Source organism: Neolamprologus multifasciatus, chromosome 8, assembly GCF_963576455.1.
Source record: "Neolamprologus multifasciatus chromosome 8, fNeoMul1.2, whole genome shotgun sequence".
NCBI classification, from domain to species: Eukaryota; Metazoa; Chordata; class Actinopteri; order Cichliformes; family Cichlidae; genus Neolamprologus; species Neolamprologus multifasciatus.
The window spans coordinates 19,116,542-19,137,401 of NC_140446.1; the positions used below are offsets into that span (position 1 = coordinate 19,116,542).

At 40.8% G+C, this 20,860-nt stretch overlaps 3 protein-coding genes across 4 annotated transcripts in view; all 3 read left to right on the forward strand.

The window, feature by feature from the left end:
- The first annotated feature begins 388 nt into the window (after positions 1-388).
- On the forward strand, positions 389-8,602 carry tut1 (terminal uridylyl transferase 1, U6 snRNA-specific). Its single transcript, XM_085171560.1, has 10 exons — positions 389-698; positions 1,421-1,611; positions 1,711-1,917; positions 2,136-2,250; positions 2,362-2,489; positions 2,575-2,801; positions 2,895-3,004; positions 3,506-3,628; positions 6,987-7,079; positions 7,161-8,602. Exons 1-10 carry the CDS (start codon positions 623-625, stop codon positions 8,279-8,281), a joined length of 2,391 nt encoding a protein of 796 aa, XP_085027686.1. The 5' UTR covers positions 389-622; the 3' UTR covers positions 8,282-8,602.
- An 8,076-nt stretch (positions 8,603-16,678) lies between these two features.
- On the forward strand, positions 16,679-18,820 carry pyyb (peptide YYb). Its single transcript, XM_085170353.1, has 4 exons — positions 16,679-16,820; positions 17,017-17,204; positions 18,223-18,303; positions 18,572-18,820. Exons 2-4 carry the CDS (start codon positions 17,017-17,019, stop codon positions 18,594-18,596), a joined length of 294 nt encoding a protein of 97 aa, XP_085026479.1. The 5' UTR covers positions 16,679-16,820; the 3' UTR covers positions 18,597-18,820.
- A 169-nt stretch (positions 18,821-18,989) lies between these two features.
- The window catches only part of mpp2b (MAGUK p55 scaffold protein 2b), a 53,643-nt gene continuing 51,772 nt past the window's right edge, over positions 18,990-20,860 (forward strand). Inside the window, exons 1-2 of one of the 2 annotated variants that reach the window (XM_085170351.1) lie at positions 18,990-19,384; positions 19,575-19,681. The gene's annotated coding sequence lies outside the window, so the exon portion shown is untranslated. The remainder of the gene's footprint in view (positions 19,385-19,574; positions 19,682-20,860) is intronic. The other variant, XM_085170350.1, reaches the window with a different exon arrangement.

The following is a 20,860-nucleotide window of genomic DNA, read 5'->3' on the forward strand; positions in this document are numbered from 1 at the left end:
TAAATAGATGATCAGGTTAGAAGTAAACACAGTTTATAACTCAAATAGTTATTAGTGTAATAGAATTAGTGATAAAGAAAATAATAGCATGTTTAGCCGGTTATCATAGTGGGCTTTGTGACAATGTTTTAATTAAATGTGTCCTGAGACCTCTGCTGTAACCACCTCAGAGGTTGTAATTTATTCTGCAGTAGGTTTACAGTTTACCTTAAGTCAAAGGCTTAAAGGTTTCAAGCTGAAATAAATTAGCTTAAAAACGATGCATTTTATAATTCTACTTTAGAGACCTCAAGTCTCTAAAATTTAAACAAATTTAAAAATATTTCTTTTTTAAATTAATGTTAGCGCTTCTCTATGGCCTCAAGGCCATAGATAAGGCCCTTTATAAATAAACTTCCATAGACTATTCCTGCTACAGTGAGGCTCTAGTTCAAAAGCTAAGAGGAACTTTATGATTAAAAACATGGGAGCAACCCGGACGGAGTTTGGTGACGGACTGAAAGCAAACGCGGAGTCGACGCTGGAGGGAGATTTGAGAGGCGCGTGGAAGGTTGTTGGCCTCAAACTTGGCTAGCGACTTTTGTGCTTCCTGCGTTTGTCGTTATAACTTATTCTTTACATCATGTCAGAGGACACTGACATAAAAACAACGCCGAGAGGGTTTCAGTGCACCCTGTGCAACGTCAATTTACCCAACTGTAAGTAACGGAAGCTAACTCAACCATATACGAGCCTGTTGAAGTGCTGTGAATGTAATAGTTTCTTTAATTTACAGATAACTAATAAAACTGCGGCTACAGTTTGAACGTTGCAGTCATTTCCGTCATAAGAAGTGTGTTACCGCACTTTGCAAATTACACATACATTACTAAGTTATGTCTGCTTTATTTTCCGTAGCTTTAAAGTTTAACATTACTCAGAAAATTCGTAATTTTTTTCTACAACACTGTGCAAAAGTCCTCATCCGAAGGATTATAGTTTCCTTCCAAGCAGCCAGTAATCTTTTGGTTGTTAAACCGGTTAACGCATACCTTTTGGCTCATTCAAAAAAAAAAAAAAAACATCTTTAAATTGTATATTTGGGCATTTTGTTACTAGCAGCATGCTGCAAAAACATATATTTTGTTCCCATTTCTTTAGTTGATTCTATGAAAACTGCCAAAGATAACACAATTTAAAAGGCACAAAATAATAAACAAGATGATTCTTAAAAAGCTATTAACCAGCACAGTGTGTCCTTTAAAAAATATCAGGCTTAAAAGAAACACCCATTATCTGTAGCAGATGTTCAGTGTCTCAAAGTTTAAAAAAAAAAAAAAAAAAAATCCAGCAAACACTTGGCACAGGACCTGAGAGATGCATCTGCCCTGTTCCAGAGCCCGTACCTGAACTTTATTGAAGCATTATTTTTGTCCTGCAGCGGCAAGTTTGGATCAGCATCTGAAAGGGAAGAAGCATCAGACACTGAGTGGCGTGCGCGCCACTAGGAAGACCCAGGAAGACCACAGCGTGTTCGTTGGTGGCATCAATCCTGATATCTCCCAAACTGACTTAGCGGAGTATTTTCAGCAGTTTGGGTCAGTCGCAGATGTCATCATTGATAAAGACAAGGTCAGACAACTATACGCAATCCAGATGTGCACAGTCTTAAAGCAACCCCAAATCACTGCATTTCTCTTAAAGCATGACTTTATCCCTTTGCGCTCACAGGGTGTGTATGCCATCGTGCAATTCAGCGAGACAGACAGCATCCAAGCAACTCTGTCCTGTATTGAGCATAAGCTGAAAGGCCTGAAGCTGCGCGTCAAACCTCGGGAAAAGAAGAATTTCAAGTTGATTCCCAAGAAGAAGAACGATCCCGAGAACCTCCAACAAGTTCTTGATCGCCTTAAACCTGACTTGTGTCAGTTGGTGTCTGTAAGCATCCTCTTTTAAACTTTGCTAAAATGTGTGTGTCTTTAAAAAATGACAAATACAATTGTTCGGTGCTTGTGGAGCCCTGAAACTCTTGACTCTGCTAATAGACAAGTTTAGTGTAATCTAAAATATGGAGCTTTGAGAATAGACTAGACGAGCTTATAACATATATGTTTGTTAACAAAGGGACTACGGTGTTGCCCTTTGTTCCCCTCTAGGTGAACGCCCAGATACAGCATGTTGTTGAGCAATTTCAGCTGGGAGAAAATGAAAAGAATGGCCGAAGCTTGCTGGTTCAACTCATGCAGGAGATTTTTGTAGAGTTTTTCCCAGGTGATCTTTGTAAATACCCGTACACAGGTCTTGCATGCATATTGGTGAGGGGAAAAGAGCAGAAGGAAATGTTTTTCTAACTTTTGTGGCCATATGTTGGGTTGTTTGCAGACAGCCAGATTCTCCCATTTGGTTCATCTGTCAACGCATTTGGCATCCATTCATGTGACCTGGACCTGTTCTTAGACCTAGAGCACACCAAGGTGTTCCAGGCTCATGCCAAGTCAACCACAGAACAGGTTCGATGCGCACATTTGGTCACATAATATCACACATGTAGCTTGATAAAGAAGACGCCTTTGGTGAGATTCCCTCTTTCTTCAGCCAGGGGAAGGCGTGTCAGACGACGGGCGGTCTGAGGACTCTATACTGTCTGATATCGACCTGTCCACAGCCACTCCAGCTGAGGTTCTCGACCTCGTGGCGATGATCCTGAAACGCTGCGTCCCCAGCGTGCATAAAGTCCACGTGGTCAGCAGCGCTCGTCTCCCCGTTGTCAAATTCCATCACCGTGAGCTTAACCTGCAGGGGGACATCACCATTAATAACAGGTTGGTGAGCGAATGCAATATTGTGCAGCATCTGCTGTCTTCAGCTCTGTTTTTATTTTATCTGTGAGCGTAAAAGCTGTTTTTCCTCACTAGACTGGCAGTAAGAAACACCCGCTTCCTCCAGCTGTGCTCAGGGATTGATGAAAGGCTGAGGCCTCTTGTGTACACGATCCGGTACTGGGCCAAGCAGAAGCAGCTTGCCGGTAAGACGCAGCAACTTAAAACAAGATCATTGAAACGGATGCCCGTGTTTCAGTTTCCTCTGTGTTTTAGGTGGTTATTTCATTTTCTGGTCAACAGATGTCAGTAGAACTTCACTGCCTCTTAGGATCACTGATGCGAGAAGAGTGATTTTACAATTTTATTACCTTGTTATGATAAAATAAGACGACACAAACAGCTTTTTTTCTTGTATTGCCAGTGTCGACTCATATTAAAATCTTAATGAATGTTGCTCACTGACACTACTAATTGCCTTTCTGGTGATTACCTTTACTCTTGAGCCATGGTTCCTCTATTCCAGTTGTCACAGCAGCACAACAGTTATTCGGGTTTATTAGTGAACTGTAATGACGTTATGGCTGCGTGAGTCACCGTCAGTCCGAGTGCGTAAACAAACAGGTGACAAAACCCCCCAAAAAACTTGTGGCTGTGTTCTGATTCGTTTCTTCTTCTTAGTAATTCTGTCACATTGTGGTGTGTAGGTAATCCCAGTGGTGCCGGTCCCCTTCTGAACAACTACGCTCTCACGCTGCTGATCATCTTCTTCTTGCAAAACTGTGAGCCTGCTGTCCTCCCTACAGTGGATCAGCTCAAAGACTTGGCCTGTAAGTGCTGCATCGCTTCTACACTTCACACAAGGACATTTTTGTATACTTAACCAACTAAATACAGTACTGTGCAAAAGTTTTGAGCCACCCCTCATTTCTTTATATTTTGCTTCCAAGGAGCCAGACTTGCTAATAGGGCTGCCACAAACGATTATTTTGATAGTCGACTAGTCACCGATTATTTTTGCGATTAGTCGACTAATCAGATCATGCATCCATTGAACATAAAACGTACAGCTTATTGCGCCAGCATGCATCTGCTCTTATATAACTATCATTAGCTTACAGCTTTAAGTGTTTAAGGTATGTGCTAAGTAAAAATAAAGACAAGATGATAGTTTATTGAATTTAAATGAAATTTGCAGATTGTTTGGGTGAAGTTTAATAAACTCCTTGCTATCTAAAATATAACAGGACACCGGAGTATATTCTCGAGCATCTCACACTTCTGATAATCAGTTGTCTGCTTGACGTTTATTCAGCTGTGTAAAAACTATAACTTTAATCTCAGCCAAACCGATTTACTCAGGAACAAATACAATACTGAAAAAAGCCAAACAATAACATTTTTAAGTTATCTAAGTGACTTATATATCATGTTTAACCTGAGTAGCGAAAGACGGTGGTGGGTTTGAAAACGATTTGCCGGGAGTCCGGTGTTCTCACCGGCTCTAGTGAGCCTTGAACCTGGGCTAACTATCGAGCTAGTGGGTAACAGACGTCTCCGAAAACGTCGGAGCGCTTTTGAAAATATGTGGTGTCTTGATAAACTGAGCAGATATTTGAAGTTTACACAGCAACATTCCCGCCTGAAAATATGTTAAACGTTTATTTTGTGACCCAGAAAGATTAATACTAGTAACATTAAAACTAACTAGCTGCCGCTATTGTTGGAAACTGAGCAGGGCCGCGATGGGTCGCGCTATGAATTCTGGGACAGTTTCTTCTTCGGGGTTTAATGGCAGCTGGCATCCTTGTACATGCAGTGCTGCCATCTTCTGTTTCAGTCCGTTATTACACTCTTAAATCCTACTACTTATTCCTGCGTCTTTTGGGATCTTACAAAGCTTCAAACGACGTGTTGACTATTAAATCAGTCGTCGACGATTTTGATAGTCGACGTAATCGTGACTAGTCGACTAATCGTGGCAGCCCTACTTGCTAATCATTTTTAAAATGGTTTTGAGCAATAGCTCTCTGGGCTTTCTTAAGGTCTTTCAAAGCTCTTCCTTGGGCATTGGCTGCTTTTTTAAATCCTCTTCAATCCAGTTGTTGTGCCTGACAAATATCAGAGGAATGTTTCTTTGTTTGTTAACTCACTTAGAACTGAACACCTAATTCAAAGCAAGAACCTGTGTTGTGTCTGCACATAACAAGCAACTAAGCAATTTTTACATTTAGGCACTTTGTTACAAGCAGCCTGTCACAAAAACACATAATCTGTTCTCTTTTTATTTAGTTGAATCTATGAAAAATGCCAAAGATAACACTGTTTAATGGGAACAAAAGTGCATAAAATATTAATTTTAAAGCCTGGCTTATCTCTGCACAGTGTTTGCTTAGAAAATGAGCAGACTGGACAAGGGGGGACAAAAGAAGAAGTGGAAGGCCTAAAAAACTATCTATAGCAGATGAACAGTTTCTGAAGTCGTTAAGAAAAAAGAAAAAAGTTCTGACACAGGATGTGAGAGATGCACCTGACCAGTTAATCCACCTACTGTTCATTGAAGCCTCATGAGAAATGGTCTCAGTAGAAGGGTGGCTGTCAAGAAGCCATTATTAAGGAGGAGGCACAGGGAGAAATAACTGGGCTGAAAACCAGTGACAATGGGTCTGATGGAGTGATGAATCCAAATTAAAAAATTTGGTTAATATCATCATTAATATGTACGGAGGTTGGTAGAGGTAGAACAGTGAGTATTTAGTGATTGTCAGAGGTGGCCAGTTAATTTACCCAAGGGTCCACGTGAGGTGCTTTTGTGTGTGCACCAATAAGCTGAACTCAGTTCTCCTCAGTGTTAATTTTATGTGATTTTCTGGGAAATCACAAAGCTGGTCCTGACTGCTGCATACCTAGATTTGTACAGCTCAGTAAAAAAGGCTTTTTTTGCAGCTTTGCTAACAAAGCTTTAGATATCTGTTCTGCTCATTCAAGTTCTTATATTTCTTCCTTCAAACTGTAGCAATTAAACAGCAATCTGCTTTCCCCAAGCTGAACACTGTTTTTTGTAGCTAATAGACATTTTTTGGGACTAGCAAACACACCTCTTAAATGTTAGTTCCAATGTATTTACAGTGAATGTCCTTCAAGAAGCTTGCAGAACAATTCCTGAAGAATGCTTCAGGAAGAGAAAAAATATATTCTCGTGTATATATTTCCATTTTGATGTTTTGGGGGGTTTTGTCCTAGGGAGAGTCAAACTGTTCATGGCTCCTTCAGCGGCTCACGACCCCTTAAGATTTCTTTTTGCACCAAAACACAGGTTAAGGACATTGAGACAATCTTTGACAAAAATTTGAAATTTGACAAAGGAATAGATCAAGAGCTCAGAAACAAAATCCTTCTGATCTGGAAAGGATTATGCATGTCTTTGTTACATATAAACTGGACTACTGTAATGAACTGTATGCTAAAGTTAATCAATCATCTCTTGCCTGTTTACTATTAGTCCAAAACGCTGCAGCTGCTGATTACTTAGTAGGACGAAAAAGCGAGGTCACGTTCCTCCAGCGTTGGCATCTTTGGCTCTGGTGCATTACAGAGTCCAGTATAAAGTGGCACAGTTTGTTGTCTCTTGTGTTGGATACGCTCCCTGGAGATCTTTAAGGTTTGCTTCTCAATCACTCTGTGGTTGAAGCTTATTTCCAGAGAAGCTGCTGTTGCACCAAAAATTATGGGATGATCCCAAATGACCTCAGACAAATATGTGGCTGTTTTTAAATCTAAAATAAAAACACAGCTTTTCTGTTATGCTTTTGGAAACTTTGCTGGACCTCTGTTTGGATGATTGATTACTGTTTGGTTTTTCATGTAAACCCTGTGAATGCGTGTCTGTTTATTCGATTTTATTTTAGTGTAAAGCACTTTGGTTTCAAATATGCTATATAAATAAATTTTTCTTCCTTAAACTACTGTTTAGTTTGAATTCCCTTAACTCTCATCACTTGCACTGAGGAACAAATCTGTGTGTATGAGCACCGAGAGTTACCTGACCCGACTTTTACAATTAACTGTTTAATTTAAAGAAAAACTTTAATAAAAAACAAAATACTTCTTAATATATTTTGTCTTGCAGACAGACTAAAATGACAGTTTCTATTAAAGGTAACTTAGATATTATTAACTTGATTGCAGGTGAGGAGGAAGAGTGTGTGATTGAAGGCTGGAACTGCACCTTCCCCAGTCAGCCAATTGCTGTTCCCCCCAGCAAGAACACTCAGCAGCTCTGTAAGTTAAAGTTAAAATGTAAAGAAAGAAATGTGTTAGTCAGAGATTTCCTCGCTCTAAACAAATCGTTTCTCTGTCCAGGTACCCTGCTGGCTGGCTTCTTCTCCTTTTATGCCAAGTTTGATTTTGCAAGTAGTGTTATATCTGTTAGGGAGGGCCGTTCATTTCCAATCACAGATTTCCTCAGTCAGAATAAAGAGGATGATGCTTTGCAAGAGGACCAGTCCACCAAGGCCCATCAGCAACGTCCCAAACTTGGCCCCCTAAACCTCTTAGACCCCTTTGAGCTTTCCCACAATGTAGCGGGAAACCTGAATGAACGCTGTCAGCGCAGCTTTCAGAGGGAGTGCCAAGAAGCTGAGAAGTACTGCCGCAGCCTGCAGTATCAGCGAAAATCTACTAGGGGGAAACCATGGGGCCTGGTGCGCTTATTTAGCCCACATGGGGAAGCGACACCGTGCAAAACAGAGCAGCTGACCATCAGTATCCCGTTCAAGTCGGCCTCGCTCCCAGAACGACTACGCGACGAACTGCACGCAGCGGGAGACGGTTTCCGGCTGCTGTGGTTTCAGAGAGTTTGCTCTGCTGTGGAGGAAGTACTGAAAAACATTCTCAAGTGTCACCTCGCTCCCTCTAAAGATGCTGTATTTGGCGAGGACTCGTCCATTTCGGCTGAGGAAATGGAAACTACACAAGCTTCTGTCACATCGTCACTCAGTGACAGCTTTGACGGTGCTGAAGCCCAAATCGAAGCCAGCCCTCTGGGTGCAGTTGTTATCGGTGGCAAGAGGCCGCTGTCTTCTGGCAGTGATGCTTCGGTGTCGCCGCAAGGCAAAAAGCCAAGAATGGCGAGACGAGGGAAGCCTGAGCTCCTGGCGTGGATGTGCAGGCAAAAGCATGTAGTCTGGGCGGGCAGGAGGAAAGTGAAACGGGAGCTGATCAAAGATGTTGACTCGAGGCCAGAGGGCAGCTGTGTGGAGCTGGAGTCCCAGGTTACGGCTTTCATCATTGAAAAAGAGCCAGAGCTCAAGGAACCCCTGGAGTTTAATGTTCAGCCCCAGATGCTGGGAGGAACTGAAAGCACAAGGGCAGTGCTCAAGTTAGAGCTGAGCAGCGACAAGACAGGAGTGTTTCAAGACTTCTTTCATTTCCTGGAAGCTTTCTTACCCAAGATGGTAGAGACATTGTTAGAAAAAGAATAGGCTAGTGCTTAAAAGGCAATATGTTTCCCTAAATGAAAGATTTTTTTTGTATTAGTTATGAAAAAAAGATGCAGTAAATACTGCGTAAATGAATCATTAAAAAAAGGGACAAACAGCTGTCTATTATATGTTTTTAATGGTTTTCATTCATACTGTATGTTTGTACTTCTGAGTTCTTGAATATTTCACATTTGAGGTTCTGATTAGCCCATTTTTAAGTTTGACGTGACTTAGTTTTACTGTCTTATTTTCAAAGTCATTGTGTTTGGTTTAGACAGCTCCACATCTTGTTTTCAGCTGAATAAAGTCCTTTTGTAAAAACTCTCCCTGTCAACACTTTCTTTTACATAAAGAGTTGTAAAGTGTAACAAATTTGCAAAAATAGAGTTGTTTTCCAGAACGAAGCCGTTGGGCGAAGCTTTCTTTTTTTCTGTTTCCCTCGTCGGCTCTGTGCTCATATGACTTAGACAGATGAGAGTAATTATTCAGGCAGGCAGTCTTCTTTATTACAGCAGGACAAGGTGGAGCTGAGGGATGCACAGAGCTCCCATGTGCTGATTAACATCATTCATCTCACTTTTATAGGGAAATACAGATGGTCTGCTTGTGAGATAGGCCTATGGAGATAGAGTGTTGAGATGAGATAGTACATGTTAATCTGACGCTGGTTCACATTAATGACAGGATGTTTATTGTTGCCACATTATTACAGAGGAAACTGTAACGTATGACCCAGCCGGTCACGATATTTGTGATCCCTCACGATTCACAGTGTATTTTGGGTCTGACTGCTATTAAAAAAAGGAAACTTGTGGTAATGTGGAGTTTTGGTTTGATTTTTGGCCCATATTTCACGATCCTCCCCTCCTTCCTTTACATTTTGTAAGCAAAATAATGGAAATAGATTTATTATTGTGCGTCCTGCGCCACCCATACGATCTGGGGCGTATCGGAGCCATTTCTGGACTGCTTGTGCAAAGACAAACTCGGACAGTTTGCCCCTAAGGTCAGCTGCGTCAGCTGCATCTATGACAAAAACACACACACACACACACACACACACACAAACAAAAAAAGTGAATTAGAGCACATTAATAAGCTCTTGTTAACTGTCTTCAGCGGGGAGAAAGTATGTAAACTCCTAGGCTGATAAACATGAAAGTCACCAGGCGTAAATCTGCAAACAGCCGCGTTTGATTCCCAAAGAGCAATGAGCGGAAAAAGTGATGAGTATTAGCATGGTGTGCCGTGTATCCTTTAAAACAAGGTCCTCGGGCTGTACAAACTGTACAACCCGAGGACTAAACAAGCGGAAGACCTAACCCTAACCCGGTTAATCTGGAGATGAGACTCCATCTCCAGATTAACCGGACATGATCGTCTTGTTATTAAGAAAGACAAAGTAATATAGCAAAAACCGGACATAGGAAATGTGAAACACACCCAGCAGATCAATTGATCCCTTTATTGTTCACTTTAGGCTCATAAAACTACAATAAACGGTAAAACTTACCAAATATGCATCTGCACAGCGCTGTATTTTTAAATGCCCTTGGTTTGTCCTTGGTTTTTTTCCCTGTCCAGTTGAGTACCGAGGCCAGCTCGTTTGTAATGGCATAAGCCATCGGCGGACTCGCACCTCCAGTGTGGTCCCTCCAATCAAGGAAAACGTCTCACCTATAGACACATTTTAAGAGATGGAATTAGCATGTCTCATGTCTTAAATGTGTATGTAAGTGCTTGTGTGTATAATCAACATGCCGTCGTTATGTATTTAAAGCACATCTGACAGCTATTACACTTTATAGTTACAAAGTGTACATAACCTTTATATACTTACCATTGCTATTTGCCTCTTGTGATTGAAGAGCTGCCTCTGCATTGTTTAGCTCCTCAATGTTGTGCAAGGGCAAATCCAGAGGTGGCTTTGCCTCGCTATGCCTTTGTGACAGCCAGCGAGAGGAATTTTCCATCCATTTGTCCCGTCATCGTCAAGGAGACGCCGTTTGAAGTCCTTAGGGAAATTTCTTTAAATTTGACACAAATGATCCCATGGGACTCAAGCATGATTAGATTTTATGATCAGTGGTCACAAAATCAACTGTGATGATTGACATAATCCCAGAATTCATACCCAGTACTTTAAAAACAACAACAACAACAACAACAACAAAAAAAAAAAACCCTAAATACCCTACCCTTTATTCCCAAAGTCAGATGTAGGCTCCAAACCCTCTGATGCTGTAGTCGGTAAGTGGTTAAGAAAATAGATGGAGGTCTTTGTAGATTTATTTTCAAGTTTCTTTGTTTCTTTGTTTTTTTTGTTTTTTAAGCTGAAACAATTACTGTTGTTGTCTGTGGTTTATTCTTGATGGCGCTATCTTTCACCGGCTCTCCAGGCTACTCCAATATCACCGCCGCTTGTTTTCAAAGGCTCTGCTGGTAAACAAAGACTCCCACACACACGTGCACGCACACACACTTTAAAGCCTGAGATTTAAAGTGATTGATTGCAAAACTGCCAGGGTATTTGCTGCTGGTCAGAGTCAAGAAAAAAAACATTACTAGTTGTGGCCACACTCATACAAGCCATTCGCCTCAAGTTTCCATTCACCGAGGAAGGCAATCTGTTGTAACAACCTTTCCTTCAAATTGGCAACGCAACAAGCGAGGACTGACGCAGTTCAAAAGTTTTCGATTCAAATCAAGATTTTAAATATTTCTTTTTGTTACATTACACGTCTGTAAAGATACTTCCAATGCACAAAAGTGCACGAGATTGTGTGCATTGTGTTCCTTGCAAAAGTGAGGTTTTCATAGTGACTCACTGTATACATGACACACTCCATATGTGCACCTGTTGGGTCATACAAATCCTATTTAAGATATATTATCCACATTATTAACTGATTCACATAGGCATACATGTTAGCTGTTACTTTGGGAACAGCTAAAGTCAATAAATTCAATTTCCTTATTTGCATTTGCATTGGAGTCGCATTTGAGCACCACGGCAACTAGTTATCATCATGTCATTGACACAGAACGCCAACTCTGTAACAGAATAGCTCAAAGTGTCCTGCAGCAGCTGATTTAGTACCATGAATGCTTAATTGAAAGCCAATGAGTTTGTGTGTTTTATCTGGAAGCCATCATCCCTTGTGTGGATGCATCAACACCCAGAAACTGGACAAACTCATTTACAGGCATCACATTTCGGCTTTTCTGCACTATTTATATCAAACGTGATTGTTGGTTTTTGTTTTTATCAGGTCCAACTAATCCTACCAGGAGAAATTAAAAATGCATCCCAGACAAGTGCCTGGATCTCAGGAGATTAAGGGTTAAAGAATAATAAGAAAGGATGTGGGATGGGTGGTTCTCCCACTGTAGATTAAAAGCTTACTTGGAGACTATCATCACCATATTGAATTAAACGAAGTCAGTGCAGTTGTTGAGATACATTATTATGAAAGATCCCAGAGATCTTGTTAGGAACCATCTCAAATCAAGAATATGGGATGGATATGGAGATATTTTCATTACTGGCAACCATGAATTTCGGGGCACTGAATAGTTTTCTTGACTTCCCATCTGAGCTACGCCGTCCTCTTTATCAGTGAGATTTGGAGGTCTGGAATTGTTCTCTTTGGCTACTTTACAACATTTATTAAGAGCACAACTCACCAAATAAATGTTAAGACTGCATATTTTAATTTTTTTTTATCACTCCTAGCGAAAGTCTGTCTTTCGATGAGTAACTCATCGTGTCACCCCTCCCACTACCTCAAGGAAGTCCTGGCCTACGCTTACTGATAATTGGCTGACATGGGTGGGTCACCAGTAATGCAGCTCACCTGGGCCTTCCAGGCTATAAAAGCTGACCCAGATGAACTGCTCAGTCTCTTCCTTTCCACCTGGCATCCACCTGCTTGGATGTTTGTGTCTCGGTTAGTTTATGTTCAAAAAATGGTCCTTCATTCAAGTAAACCTACTCTGAGCCACTTTGTGACGCCCTTATATAATTTGACTCGTATTACGCACGCCTTATTTCGCACTTAAGCAAGTCATACATTAACTGAAATGTCTGCACTCTTGTCCGGCCATTTAACCGAGACTTTGCATTAGAATTTCTTACAATGGGAAATGGAACTTGAGAAAAATAGCTGAGGCGAATATGATGATCAGTGAGAGGGGATATTCTTAATACAGTCATCTCAGGCAGGGAGCTCTGTCAGTAGCAGGAAATGAGCACGGGTCCCCTTTAAGAAACAGCTCAATAACAGTAATCATGATAACAGTTTGCATTAATTAAAGGCCTTTTAAGGCATCCAAGGAGCACATGTAACCTTTGTGAATTAAAAATGGACACACAACACGTGCATTCATAGACAACAAGGACTCTCTTTGTTGCTTGATTAGTTATTGATGACCAACTAGTTCCATGAAACTCATTTGGTGTAATTACTAAAAGAATTGACTTTGGTAGGTGTGCACCGTGCCTGTTAGGCTCCAGGGCGCATTCTTCATTTAGATTCTCCCGTGTTTTGAGTAATTGCCAAGTCCATCAGGAAGATATCCCAAATCAATCCCCCACAGATTCAAAATCCCCACAGCTTATAGGAAATATCAAATATCTCCACGAGGTACTTTGCAATCACATCTAGTATGATCTCCTTTTTTTCTTACACCTCACATTATAGAGCGTGACAGATTTTCAGGGGGCAGGTTGGGCACCTAAATAACACAATGGCTTCCTTAATTTGTAATATATTTGAGGACATTCACCGAATTAAATCATCAGCCCCACTTGAGCTGTCTAACCTATGTGTCATCGCCCATCTGACTGCCGCTGCCAGCTCGTTCATACACGTGTCCGTTGGCGGGATATTGATGTAATGCGTCAGCTCTGCTTCCCAAAAACAGACAAATGGTCACAATGAATGCTGCAGCTGGCGGAGAAAGCCCCTGGAGGGGAGAAAGGAAATAATACGAGGCATCACTGGTTTGGAAACCAAATGAGAAAATGTGAAGCCCTGACTTGTGCACCTGATATTTGACCCTGCTGTGGCGAAGAAGCTCATTTTATGTGCGTGTGCACGTGTCATCGACAGACAGACAGTAAGTATGTACCGTGAAAGAGAAATGCGTGTTATGTTTGGCCTCCCATCTACAGCACCCCTCATAGACCCCTTTCGAGCCACTTATGTGCTCTTAAATTATTGCCCTTTGCTGGTGGGCAGCCCCGTTTTGTCTCCCGAGGTGTGCAAACAGACCTGGCTGTCTGAAAAGCACTCTGCTCATATTAGCTGCTACCCCGTTCGGGAGATAAGGCAAAATAAAAAGGGCCTAATCATTTCCCCCTTACTGTCTGCAATGGCAGGAAGGAGTCAGACATTCTCCAGGCAGATTGCTCTTACACCACAATGGACTCCCTGCATATATGTGTGTGTGTGTTCTTATTTGGACTGGGAACTAGCTTGTGTAATGCAAATGGAAATGGAGGTGGGTTTACTATCTAAAGTAAAGACGGACTTACAGGAGAAAAGCTTTTAGGGCTACGTTTGGAGAATGCAGGTAAATGCCTACAGTAAGTAGATTTGCTTAAGTTTTGCTAAGCTAAAGAAGTCTTTCATTTTAAATGTAATACATAACGCTGTAACACACATCAGCGGCACCAATATCACTAAATAAAAGTTGGTAAAGCTGAACAAGACAAGAGAGAAAAAGTTTTTTGAAATCAGTGGCACCCCTGCAGATGCTATTATCTTGGCCTTGATGGCAATCCAAACACTTCACCTCTATGCAGGAGCCCAAACTGCTCTTCAGAAGTGCATTAGCTGGGGCTTATTCGACTGTGAAAACTTCACTGTCTGCCCTTTCTCTTATCAGGGGCCTGTTACATTCTTGGTGTTTACTGACAAACCTTGCACCAAGCTAATGAGTTTGCCTTGCGCATATTGTTGTTTCTTGCCATTGACTTTTATGGGCTTTTGAGAGAGTGCAAAGAGGTTGACCACTGGAGTAGAAATAACAGGATAGCCACTGTTATCTTGGGGAAATGGGTGCTTACAATGAACAGGACAAATATCGGTCATCTTGAATAGTAGACTACTTATTTATTATTTGATCAGTGTAATTTAAGCACCCTGTCCAAGCCCGTCGGGTTGTTAAAAGCTAAGATTTACCAATTTAAATTCCATTTTTGCTATTTTGCGTCAATTTCAGCATCGTTGGTTGTATAAAACACAATTGCCCCTCGCTATCGGTTTGAATTATTGTACAATAATTGCTTAGAAATGGTCAGCGCAATCAACGGGCAATACCACAATCCACTTACAGCCTTTATGGCAAGGGAACATCCACTTTAATTTCTTGTTTATTGTCCAAAGCTTTGCAGAGGCTGTCAGGTGGAATTTATGCCTGCGTCAACTTGTTTTTTGACAAGGGCTTAGGGACAGACAAAGGAAAAACCTTTGTTTTTTACAACTCTATAAAACACAGGAGAGAAGAGTTTTCATGACTTCCCTCGGGAGCAAACATGCTCTTATGTTCTACTCTATGATGACAGCGTCTCTGATTCATGTATTATCTCACAAGAGCCTTTAAAATGTTACTGCAAATGTTGACTTTTTGATGTATGTATTGTAGTTGTGCTGTAGTTTTGCTTTTCTTGCATTCTGAGGATGATTTGAAAGCATTCTCTGGAGAATTACCTAACGTAATATCTATGTGGCGTTGCACATCTGTGTCATGTTTATCCCCGTGTTTAATCCTAACTAATATCATATAATAAGATTCAGGCAAAATGCATGAAAAAAACCAAACAGATTTATGATTGTTTGCTGACTTTGTGAATTTCAAGCTAACTTTTGGGTTGCAAAATCAACAAGGAATTGCAAGTATCCCCTACAGCTTCATTCTTACACAACAATTCAACAATGAAAAAATGCAGAGAAACCAAAAACATTTACCATCTGCACATCTCCATCCTGTGCACACAAACCTCAACAAAGGCACTGCAGGATGCCTTCAGGCATCATGAAGTGAACAGCGAATTGTGAAGATCCAAGATACGCTGGAGCTGCTTCACGGGTCACACACGTGAGCGTTTAACAGTCAGCCTCAGCACTCAATACCTGAAAGGTATCTTGTGAACACAGTGTTTCGGACAGAGTAACATGACATCCATGCATCACGAAAGTTACGTTAATATTTTTGATGTTTGGTTCTCAAACACCTCATTAAATCATTTAATTCAAGCATTCACTGAAAATGAAGCACACTGCCGCCACTTACACGTGAGTGCAATGGCCCAAACACTCACGTGTGGCCTATGACCCTTACCCTAACAAAGGTTTTATGGCCATTTGAATAATGCATGCTGCGGTGATTATTCAAAGGAAGCTAAGCATGTTCAGACTAATAATTACACAAGTTAGGACAATTCTAGAAGTCTCTTTTATTTTCTTTTAGTAAAGCAGAAATTTGCACAAATCTTTTTTTTTTAATTTGAAGTTTGGCTTCCCAACTCTTATAAGCATGCCATTACTACTTTGTCTAGTCAAATGAAACTCCCAGGTGCCAAAAAAAAGTTTATTAAAAAATAAAAGTAAATAAAAGATCAACTGATATAAACTTTCTGATACTGACATAATCACTTACTAAAGATCTTGTGCTCGGCTCAAAAGTTATTTTGGGAAAGAGACAACAATGTCTGCAAATTAACAATAATATGCCAGGATTTAGAAAGCTTTGATATTTATGATATTTGTGATTTGTTTTTTTTAAACATGCTATTTAAAAAGAGAGAGAGTAGGGGGGATTCTGGTTTGATGTTAAAGAATTTTCTTTCTTAACCAAGAAAGAAAGTGAAGGGAACTAAAAATGTATGCAGCAGGATTTATAGTTGCATTGCTGCATCATAGACAACACATTCATCATAGAATGAATTCATTCACATAAATGCAAAGAAATACAGAAAGTTTTCCGCTATGGGAACGAGGCAGTGTAACAAAATAACAGTTCACTGAGTAATCGTGAAATAAAGCAGGACTATGTGAGAACAGTGATAGGCTACAGAGTTAATATGTAATGTGTGTTAAAATGTTTTTTTCTCACATGTTAAACATTATATATCTCACTGCTATTAACACCATGCTATGGTTTCTAAAGAGCAGTTTGTGCTCTTTTCTATATTGTTGCCCTGATGCGCTGTTCGTGGTGCTGAACCCACACTGGCTAATCCAACAGTAAAATCAGCGTCGTTTCCCCATAAACCCAATAAAACTTCAGAATTCAGATAAAAGCCAAATATCGGAAACCAGGCACATAAGTTTAGTTTCAGTTTTTTTTTTCGTGGGGGACATAATTACCCCATTTACGCACGGCCACTAAAGCCGGGGGGTGTGGTTAATCGTTAACTCGGTGCGCATCAGATGTCCATCCAGACTATATAAAAACCGTGAACTGAGAGGAGAGAGACAAGAGAGGTGCACTGCCGAGGTGACAGTCAGATCATCAGGAGACAAATCAGACAGTAAGTTATTTCTTACTCTGTTTCTTTGTTGCGTCTTGATTTTTAACTTCACCACAAACACACACACACTTCGAAACTTATTGGCACTTTGCGTACTTTCATATAACCTTTGTAATACTCTCTATTCCTGTGAAACAGCCTTAGCAGATTTTGCCTTTGATGTGATCGTTCCTTGCTGTTTCTCCTCTCTCCTCAGATGGCCAACACGCTCAGATCGTGGATGATGCTCGCAGCGCTCGTCGTCTGCATCCTGGTGTGTCTGAGCAGTTTTGCGGACGCCTACCCTCCCAAACCAGAGAGCCCTGGGAGCGAAGCCACAGCGGAGGACTGGGCCAAATATCACGCAGCCGTCAGGCACTATGTCAACCTCATCACCAGACAGAGGTGAGTCTCTAAAAGAAAGTTAAAGGAGTAGCGAAAACCCGGGTGTGCATCAGGTTGTTTTCTTAAATAAGCTAATATGTCAGATGGAAAAGGTGAGAAAGAAGAGAAGAAGGCTAATAGATGCTGGATAAACTTGTAGGGATGTGGTACCTCTTCATGCTCTGGTTGGATCAGATACAAAGTCTGTCTCCTTTGATGTGAGGGATTAAAGTCTTGGGCTCAAGGACAGGTTTGCAAGGTTTGCCAAATGGGGTATGGAAGCCCTCCCGTTGTGGCATGACTCAGTCACGTAAGGTTTGTTCAACACTTTAAATCAACGCTTTTCAGATGCTGGTGAAGAGTCCAGCTATTTTTCTTTTTCTGCAATCCAGACAGACTGTGATGCTTCTGTTGATACTCCAGATCTTCTAATACACATTCTGGAACACCACAGATTTTTATTCACTTTCCTTGTTTCCTGACAGGTGAAAGTCAAAGCTGAGTCATAAATATTCAAAATTAGATTTTTACATGTCTGGGTGCTTAGGTTTAGTAGATGAATGCTGAGTGTAGTCAATAATGTCATTAAAGGTAATTAAAAGAGCTGAATCTACTATTGAACTTAAAGGGCTTAACAATGCAGCCTCTTCTACCGCAAATAAAAGCAGGTTTGCTCTTCAGCGGCCAGGGATTGATTTTCAGTAAAGAGACTTCAGTACCATAGTCAGAGCTGACTGGTATGTTTTCCTTGTTGTACAGTGGGCAGTGAACCTGAAAATCCTCCTTTGCACTCAGACAGCTGCAGAACTGATATGCAGACTGCAGAGACTAAAGAAAGAACGAGCTCTCAGAGACTCAACATGCAGCATTCAGCTGACCTGCCTGGTTCTTATGTTGAAAGTCATAGTGAGGCTCATGGTATCATACCAGAGCACTTGATGAAATGCTAATGCTTAAGAGCAGAGAGAGTTATCACGTGAGTAAGAACCTCTAATATTTAGTCGTACTTGCTAAATATGCTGGTGTGGACTTTCTTCAGGTATGGGAAGAGATCAGCCCCTGAGGAGGGGATGGCCTGGCTGCTGTATGGAGGAAATTCAAACCAAGACGCTGAGCCACGGTGAGTAACATGCCATGATGCCAAGAAGATTTTTTTTAATGTAAAAAAATTGAAATAGGTGTATCAAATTCACTAGGCAGGCTAATAACCAATATTGAATAAGAGCCCCATTACCAGAAAGCAACAGTTAATTAATACTCAGACTAAACCGACTATATTATTTAACTATGAGAAATCTTTTAGCGATTTTGCAAACCACTTATTAAGATGCAAAGAAAAGTTCAAGTAATGAAACCATTTTTTAAAACTATCTCTCTTTTCTTAACAGCTCTGACTACGTTGACCAGTGGTAAACACACAATCCCGCACTACCAAAACATCCTCAAGAAGCAACCTGCTTGGGATCCAGTGATGCCATATGTTTAATTATATAATAAGCATGTATGTCTATTTGCTTCACTATGTTGGTTTGCCCTTCTAAGCACATGTAATAATTCTTCTCCCAAATGTGTAAATAATTTGTATTGAAATAAAATTTCCAATAAACACCTCTGTGAATTTAAAGTATTACACTGACCAACGTGTGCTTTTGTAATCCTGCATTGTTATTATTATTAGTTGTAATAGTGGTAGTAGTAATAAGAGGATGGGGAGTAAGAGTATTTGTAGCAGCTGCGCTGTAACTGCAATGACTTTGATTGCCGCTAGGTGTCACTATATAACTAGAAAACACACATTTCCAAGTTCTGCTCTCCTATTGCTGCTCGTGCATGGGTTCACATCGACGGCAGTGGACAGGCTTTAACTTCACACAGGGGCACGAGCCCAAAACACGCGTTTGCCATCACAAAGCCTTCTTGGATGTCCTTTGGAGGGGAAACAAGACCGGTGCTTAATATCCGGCAGCCTACTGGCTTTTAATCAATGGATCCATTTCTATTAGCACGCGAGCCCTTTTATGTGCTGTCTCGTTAAAGATAGCAGTTTGTGTGGGTAGCTGCTGGTTTTGTGAAAGTGACTGCACAGAGGGGGGAAAAAGGCTGCCGAGCTCCAGCAACTGTCAGTCTGATATCTCACACCTTCTTCGTCTTCTTCCTGCATCTCATATCGAGAGGGCGTCCGGATAAAGGTGACCGGGCAGGTGAGCACCTCATCCTGTGGTTTATTATTATTTTTCACGCGGTGTTTAGTTTTTAGCGGCAGTGGGTAGTATTAATACCGTTAATCGAAGCAAAGCCTTTCCCAGCGGCGTAGTCTACCTTCCCCACTCGCCAGGTGTCTACGGTTACAGGCTACGTTCAGTCTTCATTACCCCGCTCTTGTCATTAAAGCTACCCTACCCTCTACAAAGAAGTCCAGCTATTTCACTCCTTGTCTTTATGAGCGCTTCCGTGGAGGAGAGACCGTGCTGCCATTAGGAATTCCTGTTAAAATCCAGGTAATGTCGTGGAGTCGTTTCTCGAGGTTACGCTCATTCGCTTGAGGAGGGGGGGGGGACGGGGACTAATGCAATTTTTATTGAGCTAGCCTAATTGGCCGCAGGCTACACGTTGTTTGCTTCTGTGTAAAGTCAGAACAGGCAAACAGTATTGCTCTGTATGGCAACCCTAGGCAGAATTAGTCTTTTTTTGTACAATGAAATGATTTGTTGGGAACATTGGTAACATACTGGATTCGATGCTATTGCGCATGCCCGTATAGTGGGGATAAGTGCAGGTGTTTGAGCGCGTGAGGACTACCCAACTAACAATACGCCTGATTTGTAAATAAAGAGCAATAAGAGAGAAGATACACAATAAAAGGTTCATTTGGGCATAGAGCCGCAAAGTAATCTGTAATGTGAAATATTTTCGTTATATTAGTCTAAAAAGTACTGCTAGTGTCTTCAATTTAAAAACATTAAAATGACCTTTGTTTCTGATTTAGCCTGCACATTATTATTATTATTATTATTATTATTATTATTATTATTATTATTATTATTATTATTATTCCTTTAAGTAGGGGCAATGACCATTGCTATTTATTTTACCTCTAAATTAAAATGTAGCAAAATATATAACTACCACATTGTGTTTAATGATGTTGCCTAAAAGTGTGCCTTCTTTAAAATGTATCTCAGATTGTTCTTCAACAATTTGTAGCTAACAGAGTTTGTCTGATTTATAGATTAGAGGCGTTTAGGTTTGTTTTGATGACAATAAGATTGGATATCCAAAAATTTGACCAAGGTTTTTATTTATTAATCAGTGTTTTATGACATTAATGTTTAAAGATGCACTCACTGAAACAAGCATGCATTTGACCGATGTTTATCTTTTGTCCTTTGTCGTATCATCCCTCATACCTGTATGTCAGCTTGCCTCGTGTTTCCTGAGATTTCTGGTGTTTGGGGTCCCTGCTCTGCAAATATTTGGACTTTCTGCTGACAGCTTTAAATTTGATTTGAGTCTTTGTTTCCTGAGTCCTGCATTTGGATCCATAATCTACAAGATAGAGTGCTGAGTTGTAACAAATGTTTGTAGTTTGTAGAGGAGATTGAGGGTCTGTTGCAGTAGCATGACTTCAGCTGAGACAGATTTTATTCACTTATTTAGATCATGGCTAAAGTCCAGTT

Coding starts and splice junctions, on each gene's coding strand:
- tut1 (XM_085171560.1), top strand. CDS start 623: ATGTCAGAGGACACTGACATAAAAACAACGCCGAGAGGGTTTCAGTGC. Junction 1,918..2,135: donor ACTTGTGTCAGTTGGTGTCT/GTAAGCATCCTC, acceptor GTTCCCCTCTAG/GTGAACGCCCAGATACAGCA. Junction 7,080..7,160: donor CAAGAACACTCAGCAGCTCT/GTAAGTTAAAGT, acceptor TTCTCTGTCCAG/GTACCCTGCTGGCTGGCTTC.
- pyyb (XM_085170353.1), top strand. CDS start 17,017: ATGGCCAACACGCTCAGATCGTGGATGATGCTCGCAGCGCTCGTCGTC. Junction 17,205..18,222: donor AACCTCATCACCAGACAGAG/GTGAGTCTCTAA, acceptor GACTTTCTTCAG/GTATGGGAAGAGATCAGCCC. Junction 18,304..18,571: donor AACCAAGACGCTGAGCCACG/GTGAGTAACATG, acceptor TTTTCTTAACAG/CTCTGACTACGTTGACCAGT.